The sequence below is a fragment of the Primulina tabacum genome, chromosome 3 (genome assembly GCF_025594145.1).
Source record: "Primulina tabacum isolate GXHZ01 chromosome 3, ASM2559414v2, whole genome shotgun sequence".
Lineage (NCBI taxonomy): Eukaryota > Viridiplantae > Streptophyta > Magnoliopsida > Lamiales > Gesneriaceae > Primulina > Primulina tabacum.
Window position 1 is genome coordinate 15,615,165 of NC_134552.1, and position 10,806 is coordinate 15,625,970.

Genomic DNA, 10,806 nt, shown 5'->3' on the forward strand with positions numbered 1-10,806 from the left:
GGGGTATGACAGGGCCTCCAGCACGAGTGCAAGCGGCTCTTACATAATAACCTTGGTGTGTTTTGCAACACATCTCTTTATGCAATCGATCCCATCACATATTCCATATCCTTCTGAGCATTGGCATGTTTTCCCCACAACCATCTTGCTCGCTGTATGCTTTGGTTGCTAATCGTTTGTTGAATGGACTATATATAGATATACAAAATGGAAACTGAAGTGAAAGAATTAATTCCATAATTGTTGAGATTTAATTAATTTTTACAAAATAATATAACATACCATGTCGTATATATTGTTAATTTGAATTATTATTAAGCACAATCTCCCCGGTTAGCTAATTTATGGGAACGAGAATTGAGGATAAGGATGCATCAAAGGAGAAAATATTTAGAGGATGTTTGAGAACTATTTAAAGCAGTTTAAAAAGCTATAAAATCTTGTTTTGAAATAAATTGATAAAGTGTTTGAATAAAATAAGAAAAATCAATATTAAAGATGTTGATGCGAAAAGATTTTTTATATGACAATTACAATGACACAATCAAAATAATATAATAGTTATTTTTAACATATTATGTATTAATTATAATAATTAAATTATATTGATAATTAATATCATTATTACTACTAATGAAAAACTAAAATATTTATAATAATATTAATATTATTATAATAAATATAATATTAATCATTTAATTTTGTAAGTAATAAAATAATAATAATTATGTATATTATTGAAACATTTTATATTTATATTGATAATTAATAGCATTATTATTACTAATGAAAAACTAAAATATTTATAATAATATTAATAATATTATAATAAATATAATATTAATCATTTAATTTTGTAAGTAATAACATAATAATAATTATGTATATTATATATATATATAAAAATATATATATAAAGATTTATAATAATAAGATGTTACTATTAAGTATAATAATCACTAGCTCCTCTTAATAAGTATTGAGTGTGTGTGCATATATATATATATATGATATTTTGTGATTATTTTTAATTACTGAATTTTTATAATAATTTTTTATATTAATAATGATATAATCATTTAAAATTCAAAAATTTGGATGAGATTCAAGAAAACATTTTAGTATTTTTAAAAATTTGAGAGACGAATATGATAATGACAAGAAATGTACAAATTTAATGAAATAGATTTTTATAATAAATAATTATTAAAAAAATAATTTAAAACTCAAATACGTTGTCATTTACCGATACCTACCATATTTCCACCCATCTTCAAAAGTTTAAATATTTACGTCATATATAAAAATTACATATTTAATATAGCTCTTTATTATCTCAATAATAATTTTAAACTATAACAAAATAATAAAAAATTATTCCAAAAAAAACAACTACAGAAGTACGCAGCACATGCACGTACGCATTAGTGATAGTAAAACAGGCTTCTTCTATCCTACACGGCACATGGGAATAAATACTCCCTGATATCCATTGGATCGTGGGTCCTGTTTAATGGTTAACATAGAATTTACCCACATAATGAAAATCAAATATTCATACTTCATCTACAATATTTTATTCAACATCAGAAGGTCCAGCCTGTCGCAACAAATTCATATTATTGTTCAAATTAAGTGTCAAAATCAATGGAACTTATTTTCTCTATTTTATAAGAGTGTTCTGTATCAGTAGGAGATTGGTAGTCCTCTCAAGTCTCTCAGCTTGTGTTTCGTCTTCTTGGTTGTATCCTAACAAATCACAATATCTTTCATGATCGATTACAAGTTACAGAGTAAAGGATAAGGGGTAATACAACTTACAATTTGGTCGTCGCTCGTCGGATTTTGTTAGTCATGCCCATCGATGACGAATTATAAGCTTGACATGAATTTTTTCGATCAAAGGAGTCTCAATGTGTATACCAGCTACCAGAGATTGAAGGAAGAGTACGACTTATTTTAGTTCTATTTCCACACAGACGGGTGGAATGACAAGGAATCAAGTTCTCAACAAGCTTGAAGAAACCTGAAAGGAAGTGATCATACTTGATTAGAAAACACAGGCAATAATGAGAACAAGTAACATAATATCTAATAATGTTTATTTTGCCAAAAACTGAAAATCTTGAGCAGAATATATAAAAAATAGAGCACCAAATAACGCCAGCTACTGCAGGAATTTGTCTTCTTCTAGATTTGCTTCATTGGTCAGGAGGATTTTAAACAAGCACAACTTTTTCTAAATGCCGCTATCAAATAATAATACAGAACATGCATCAATGAGTTGAAAGAAATGGTTAAACCCTGCAAATATATCTGCTCCGTTACATCCGAGTTAAAGAACAGAAGGGACTGCAGCGAAGAATTAGTGTAATAATACAGAACATGCATCAATGAGTTGAAAGAAATGGTTAAACCCTGCAAATTTATCTGCTCCGTTACATCCGAGTTAACAAGAACAGAAGGGACTGCAGTGAAGAATTAGTGTTACAAAAGATGCAACGGGATGCTAACGTAAAGAACCAATATCAGCAAAACTCCTTCCTAATCTCCATGTTTGACCTGAATAGAGAATCATGAAACAATGTAGTCCCTAAAACCAACGCAACATCCTACAGTTTCTGTTGGTGTACAAGATAATTTCTGATTTAGTTTGTGTCCACAAAACAAATGACATAATCGATAACTTACATCACACTTCTGTTCGACATGAAAATAATAAAAGAATAATTAACGAAGATTATGCAACTACTCTTTTCCTTTTGCATCTTCAGTATAAAAAAAATCTACCTTCACATGGTGTGGCATGATTTTTATGTCAAAAGGTGCATGAAGCCATGCTCCAGGTGGATAGAACAGGAAGTTCTCTGGTTTGCTGGTATAAACATCGGCATATTGATGGATATGATATGCGAATGAAGATTCTTGACCTGTGTCAGTCAGAAATGTAGCTCCAAATGACTTATTAAACATGGCTTTCATAATGTTGCGTGTTTTCTGTCTCTCTTCATTCAGCTCCTCAAGAAGAGATGCATATGCTTCATTTTTTCCACTCTTAGCTACCGTAGCATGTAGTTTGCCGAGAAGCTCTTGTATTATATGAAACTTGGCCTGTTGGAGAAGAGGATGCATAGTTGTTACAGAATAATAGAGAGAGAGAAAACTGGAGGAAGTCGAAGATATCCCCATTTGAAAGGGTTACCTGTTCAAAACGATAACTATCCTCATTCTGGATCTTTATTTCACTCTGTAAATAAGTAAAAGAGAAATTATTTACTGTTCACGCATCAAACATGGCCATCAGACAAATACAAGTGAGTATCTTACAAAAGGGATTTTTGCAACCTCATATGAACCTCATAAGAGAGAATTTCAGTTCAGTGCGAAGTTCAGTCACGCCCACAAAGAAAAGTGCATCAGACAAGAATTCAGCACACATTTTTGGGATACATTTGGTGAACATTTATATCATGGGACCTAAAATGGCTCAAGGAGAGTAGTCTACTGGATTCCTAGAATATGAAACTAGCTCAGATGCATAGAGTGTACTTGGCGTTTTTTAATCTAGATTTATTCTCATTAACAAAATATAAGTCTACTTTTCAATCTCTGGCTCATTGAGGTATTGATGACAAAATTTGACAACAGGATGAACATGAAAACCAGTACTACAGAGACATAAAACGTTCAAGGAGTTGACAAATTCAACCACAATGGACAATGAAACAAACTGTTTTGGGGTACATAAACATTCACATCTACTGGCTAGCATACCTCAAAAGGAGTACCACAACCAGGAACAAATAGCAGTACCATGTAATCTTTGAGACTGCAAATTCTAATCATTTTTTTAAAATTTTTGTTGCTCTTAGTTTAGCAGCTGGAAACTAGTTTATAGCTGTAATTATATCAATTATAATTATGGTGTTCATTTCTCTTCCTTTAAACGACAACCTCCTACAGACATATAGTTTTCCTATTCATAAGCATCTTTTTAACAAGGGAAAATCCTGCAGAAAATGAAGATAAAATCTCATGCAACTTGGCTCACGTTTCTCAGAGCAGCACCATGAAGCATCGACAATCTAACACATACACACTCCCACATGTACATCATAAAAACATAATTGCTTCAAAGTATGTAACAAGCAAACTTGAAAAGAGGCATACTTCCAATTCATGAATGATGGCAGCTGTACGCCACCCAGATTTTGAAGGCCCTCGTAGGTCGCTGAAGAGGTGATCCCCAAAGTATATCACCTAGATTTCCATAGAAAATTAATAACAAAGAATTCACTTTTTGTAACTTCAAGTTGTTCAATAGTAAAATAAAAAATTATAATAAAACTCTTAACAAGAGCTCATCCAAGTATCATACCTCAGGACCATTCCACTTTGTTATTTGCAAGAAAGTCTTCAGACATCCATGGTAATAAATTTTATTGGGTGAAAAGGCATCTACCTTTGAAAACGCCAAAGTATCTTTCTCCTCATCGTAACAGCTACATAGAAGTTCCAGATCAGAAAAAGAGAGACGAAGCAAAAGGAATTTCGTAGGAATGGCTAATATCTACAGGTATATGTGGGAAACCGAAAAATTGTTTTCACCAGTCAGTTTTACACTGATGTTAATATGGTTTCAACATGAAATATATCAATGGAATGGCTTAACAGGTAACACCATTAGACTTGATTTTTTCAGTAATAAAAGTATGTGATGAATTATAGAAGTACTGAAGGGTCAAGAAGAGGACCGAAATGGATGTTCTGATGTGTAGAACTCTGGTTTATTGGCTTTAGCAATCACTACGTCAAATAGTTCCCTCCAAGAGTCCTGGTGCCGCAATGAGTCCTAGTTTTTCAGGAACAAAAGACACCAATTACATTTTCCTAGCATTTTTATTTCTATACATAGATGACAAACGAAATAGGTGGCAAAAAAAATTACATGTATTGTAGCTAAGAACAATGCTCCCAAATATGAAAAGTAGATAAACCTAGCTTGGTAGTGAAAATGAAATAATGCTCTCTACACAATGACGGTGAGATTTCCATTCTGTACAAAGTTCTGAAAAATTGTCCATCACATAAAAAATTTCTGGTCTTATGGTTGAAAGCTTCATCTATTGAACAGCAGAGACGATGCAGACACACCTCTCCAACATATTATCGTAAAATTGCTTCTCATTGAGATAAGCAGCAATCCATAATCTAAGTTTGTTTCAATTAGTTAGTCCAAATACTATAGGCATGCCTACAAGTTTGATAGGATCAGTTGAACACACAGATCGGTGCCCAAGAAAAAAGAAAAGATCACATCTGTTGCATATAAATTGACTAAATTGTCTTAATCTACAGTGCGAGAAAAAGGACATGGGATAAGTTGATCCCTAAATATACTTAAGGGTGAAAAGAAAAAGGATAGCTCTGTTTATTATACCATTTGGATGAGATGCGACTTACTGCAACGATTATAGGATTGGAAGGATTGGTAAAACAAAAGGGGTAATACATGATGGATACCCAAAAAATAGGAAGAACAAAAATAACAAACAGAATAGGAACAGTGGGTCTGGCAAAGTAATTATGCATCAAAACTAAAATAAAATTAAACAAAACCAAAAAGAAAGAAAAACAGTGGCAAGAGCATCAAAAAAAATAGAAGAGTTCTCCAATCCACCATGAGCATCAAGAAACTCAGATTGTTTGATAAATAAAAATCACTTTTCTCATGCTGAAAAGATAAGAGTGTGCAGCCTCAAATTTTTTTAAAACGATTCTTCAAACTTATCCTGTTATAAGTTTTACTAATAATTTATTAACCAAAAAACTTGAGATGACAGAAAGTAACCAGGAAGACTTATTTCTAGCGACAACCTCGTACAACTAGTCGAACCATAGGATGAACTAACACTTAGTCTCCCACACAAAGAACACTTTACATGCAGGGAACAGATGGACACTTGAAAAAAATGAGTACAAAAGAAATGTGAAAAAAGGGAAAAAATATCCCCTTCAGTGGAAAAATTTAGTATTCATTTACGTGTTCGGTGTTAGGTCATTGAAGATCATCTCAATGGTCATAGAGCCAAAATTTCAACGGGTTATCAAATTCATTTGCGAAAAGGTTCAGACAAGTAAAAACACGAAATCAAACAGAAAATATTATGGAGCGAGAATAAACGAACTCTGATTGTTTATAATGCACCAAAATACCCACCATAAAAAATTTCAACCCGATAAAAAAATTAAAACTAGTTCTTTTACCATTACTGCATCTACTATTAAACATTAGAAAAGTGAAAATCAAGGAGTGAATTGATTGTTTCTACTTTATTGGAATCCTACGGTCTACTGATATAACAATTACCTCCAACATAAATCGCATCCCTCCGTCCACAAAGTAATACGGAGAGTTTGTCAACAAGAAAAGCTTCTTCCCTTTATCTCTAAGCATTCTTAGAAAGCGTAGCAGTTGACCCTGGAATTGTCACAGAGCGGCCAATAATCTGAGCAAACAATTGCACTATCTTCCTTGATAATGAGAATTTTTTTTCGCAAACACTAATAAGAAGATAGCAAATATGATTAACAAGATTAATAAAACATACATTCTTTACGAGGTACTTATTTGGATCAGAAAGAATTCCTCTATGGACTAACCCACTTTGATGTACATGCTGAATTGCTTGATTCACATCTTGATAGACATATGCAGAGTCAAATTCCAGCTTAGCATTGACAAAATGTTGTACGATATCAGCAATAAGACATGACTGCAACACAACAAAACCAGATCGTTCACACAAATGAGCCTGATTCGACAATGAAATTGCCCTTCCGAAAGGTTAAAAGTTCCAACAGGTTCACAAGTTGCCATAATTAAAGCATCACTCATATAATAATTATTTACACAGGAGTAGTACTAATTGTTTAACATTGACCTTTTGAAGCTTCTATTTGTTCGACAAAATCCTGAATATTATTATTACTAAATCTACATCATCCCACTGCTAAATTCCCTAGGGTTTAAGATCAACAGAGAAATAGACCAACCATGCCGAATTAATGTTAAACCAGGAAAAGTAGTAAAGTACATCAACAAATACACAAACATTGAGGATTGAAAGTAAAAGAGACAAAACTATCATGAAAAATCAGCCTTGTCGGCTAAGCAAATAGCTGCTTCTGGCATCACCTCGTAGCATTTAATCAATACGCATTAGCCCAAAATGTGCTGAAAACATATTTTTCACTAATTTCAGTATCAACATAAACCTCAATATCTAAGAAACTGTTGATATCAATTGCCTAAGTAGCATACAGAGCTCATAATGAACTGCAGGCTCTGACTTGTAAAAACTTGTCAGCCAATGAAAACAACAATTCTCTTGCAAATCGTACTATACACGATGTAGAGAGTATTCATCATAAAACTTAGATCAAACTATCCATGAGAATCATGCGCTCAGTAATTATGACTACCTAAATACTTGACAAATTGAATTCATAGATTTTTCATCAGTCAAATGAAATGTATATATTACATGTGCCTTTATCCATTCTACTTGAACACCGCGGAGAGGCAAACAAAAATTATTTTATGACATGATTTAAGTTTTTACATGAATAAGCTTTCCATCTAGATAATTCTAAACAATCTGCTCATAAACAAATGAGTGACTTGCCATTCCTTTCTCCAATCTCCGCAAGACCTGCTTTTTTTTATGTGTACAGAAATCAAGCACTGCATCCAGTTCAATTCAAGTTAAGAGTTACCAACATCCTCAAATGTAGACATGTTTGTTCTCAGTCCCCATAATCCTCAGTCATACGCCACCAACTGTCTAGAGAAGAACACTCAAAGAAACCAACCAGAAGTCATGGATGAAGCTAAAATAATGGTTTTGGGTTTCGACTCATGACGAATTGATCTCTATACAATTTATGGGTGTGATTAGGCAATGTTTTTTAAAGACTACTCATTCAAGATATTAATGATGGGTGAAAATGGGAGCAAATACATGATGTCCAAAAATAATAAAACAAAAATGATAAAGTTAAATGCCTGCATGCAAGTATGAATACCATAAAGTACTCATATTAGAGAATAATAAAAGGCCATCAAGGGCGGTTTAACCTCCTTCAACAGAAATCTCAAACAAAATAAACTAAAAAGAAGAACATCCAAAATATTTCGGAAACATATATTTTTGAATGTCAGCAACCTTTTAACACAATAATTTGAGAAGAGATCGATCTAAATTTTAAAACATAAAGAACATTCCTAAAAATGATGAACTTCAAAACAAAGTAGAACTTGTAGATCAACTGCATAATCAGTTTTTAAAAGAAAATGGAATCATAAAACACAAAGCTATAAAGCTACTACGTAAAAGAATTGACTAATAAACAACCTCACTGAAGCAAAAGAAATCCATCAAACCCACAAGTCCTCGAGCCTGAACACGGCCTATGTGTCTTGTGCCATACAAGTCATTAATTTCTGATCGGCTCAACTGCAATACACAGAGAGTTTATATCATTTTATTTGTCAATTCACTTAAAAGCTCCATTTAGTGCCATACAAGTCATTAATTTCTGATCGGCTCAACTGCAATACACAGAGAGTTCATATCATTTTATTTGTCAATTCACTTAAAAGCTTCATTTCGCTTGAGATATTCAAACAGTGTAGGCTCACTAGGTAGCATGTTCACATCATCCTTTTTTATGAAGCGGGATTAAACTGATAGAACCTCCTGTACATTTTAAAGGTCTTTGGTTTGTTTAAGTCCTAAGGAAATCAAGAAGCATAGTATTCATGAAAGGTGCAGAAAATTGAAGATCAATAGAAGCTTTAAATGTCATAAACCATAGAGAACACAAAAGACTGGGGTCTCAATAAAAACTGAATCCTTCTCCTGTAGGTTCAAATTTCAGTGATCAGAATTTGAGGAAAAGTTATAGATCAGATAAGCACGTCATTCAGGATAAACTAACCAGAAATTTCAGCCTGTCAAGTATTTCATGATACTTGAAATCCAAAGAATTCAATGCAGCGGATTTTTTTACCACTAATTAACATGTCTGATTCAGTCTACACATTTCATGAACAATTTACAATATGACAACTACGATGAATAGATGTCAACCTAGAAAGTAGCTGGAAAATGGTATAGATCAATAGGCGATCTTCTATGTGAAGATCAAAATCAAAGATATTAGGGGAAGAGAAAAAAAGTAATGATCCAGGGATGCAACTGCCTGTCAGCATATGCTCTCATGTGAGATAGACACTAAATAAGGAAATATCACTACTCTATACCTTGCGCCTTCCAAAATAGCACCCATCAGGCTCAATTGATCCAAAGAAATCAAGCTTCATGAGGCATCCTTTCAACTTGTCATAGTACAACCCTCTTATTGGAAATGAAGGATCGTATTTGAACTCCAAGCAACTATCAGGATATCTAAACTGAAACAACCCACAGAGAGCCAAGAGCACTAGTTGCTTCCAACAAATAAAGCACGCAAGTGGACTTAATTGGTACATGTATCATGTGCTAAAAGAAAAACAATAACAAACCTCATTAACTAAATACTGTTTGGCAAGATCGTATATTAGAGTTTGTAAATTGGCAGAGTAGTGGGCCAATGTGTAGTCATAGTCAAACCCGTATACTTTGATATCATTCAACCTCAAGTTTTTATTTACATATATGCCTGAAAATTTCAAAACCAAAGTAGCATCATTTCAGAGATTAATGTGAATGCACTATCCCACCAACAGGATTTTTCAATACTTGAGCAGAGTAATGCTCCTGACCTTTAGGATCCACTCGGGGCATTTCCTTCAATGCATCAGGTATTCGAAGAAATCTCTCTCTTGCAGCTTCAAATTCCTGCCTAATGTTGACAATTTCATCCTCCAAAATCTGCTTTCCCTCCTGTTCTTCCAATTTCTGCACTCCTGGCTGTGAGGTGACAATTGAGCTGAATTTCCCCTTAAAGGCTTCTCCGACCGCTATGAATAGCCCACGCAGAATTCATTTATAAATAGGACGCACATTATTTGTCGGATAAAACGTTATCCTTTTTCAAACACAAAATACAGTCAAAAGGCAATACAATAGTGGGAATTCAACTAAGAACTCGATGATTCAGCACATACAAACACATAATGAATGAGAAAAAAGAAACCTTTCAAAAATCCAGAACGACAAAGATTCGAGCTCTGCAGTATAAGAAAAGAAAAAAGACTGTAAGAAACCGATACCCACCAAACTCCATCTACATCCAAACGCAGCGTATTTGAAATTGCAGTGAACCCGCTTACCACTCAATGCCCTCAATTCATGTAAATAAAACATTCACAATTATGAAAACAATCCCAAAAAAAATTGCATCTTTGAATAGATGGAGAAATTACCTGAAGAGAACAAAATGAAAAGAGCCTTCTGCGAGAATAGGCCATCAAAGGAATTATACTTTTTTCGCTTTTGATCGCATTGTGACAATTCCACGCGAAAAAATGCGATCTTTCGGTGCTGTATTTTACTCCAGTATCGTAATAGGAGGTTTGAATATATATTTTTTAACCTTTGACATTATTATTATTTATCTATTTATATTATTAAAAGTGTAAAATCTTAATTTATCGATTTATCTCAAATTTGTTATTATTTATCTATTTTTTTTTAACATTTTAATAATCATATTTTTTTTTCTATCATATTCAATTTCTTCCATCTAAATAAATGCTTTTAACGAAGATTTTGTTTCGAGTTCTTTATCTTCTTTTTT

At 32.9% G+C, this 10,806-nt stretch overlaps 1 protein-coding gene across 3 annotated transcripts; it reads right to left on the bottom strand.

The window, feature by feature from the left end:
• Nucleotides 1–1,541: 1,541 nt before the first annotated feature.
• Nucleotides 1,542–10,576, bottom strand: LOC142540766 (uncharacterized). Of its 3 annotated transcripts, none has more exons than XM_075647138.1 (15): nt 10,433–10,576; nt 10,204–10,237; nt 9,830–10,027; nt 9,590–9,726; nt 9,329–9,478; nt 8,418–8,519; nt 6,612–6,776; nt 6,371–6,481; nt 4,755–4,852; nt 4,379–4,502; nt 4,171–4,260; nt 3,203–3,247; nt 2,791–3,111; nt 1,822–2,026; nt 1,542–1,749 (listed from the first exon to the last, which is right to left on the bottom strand). In XM_075647138.1, the coding sequence occupies exons 1-14, from the start codon at nt 10,475–10,477 to the stop codon at nt 2,000–2,002; spliced, it is 1,647 nt and encodes a 548-aa protein (XP_075503253.1). In that variant the 5' UTR covers nt 10,478–10,576; the 3' UTR covers nt 1,542–1,749; nt 1,822–1,999. The 3 variants fall into 3 exon arrangements, with proteins under 3 accessions (XP_075503253.1, XP_075503255.1, XP_075503254.1); XM_075647140.1 differs by having other exon boundaries at nt 9,830–10,095; nt 10,433–10,537; XM_075647139.1 differs by lacking the exon at nt 8,418–8,519.
• Nucleotides 10,577–10,806: the final 230 nt, after the last annotated feature.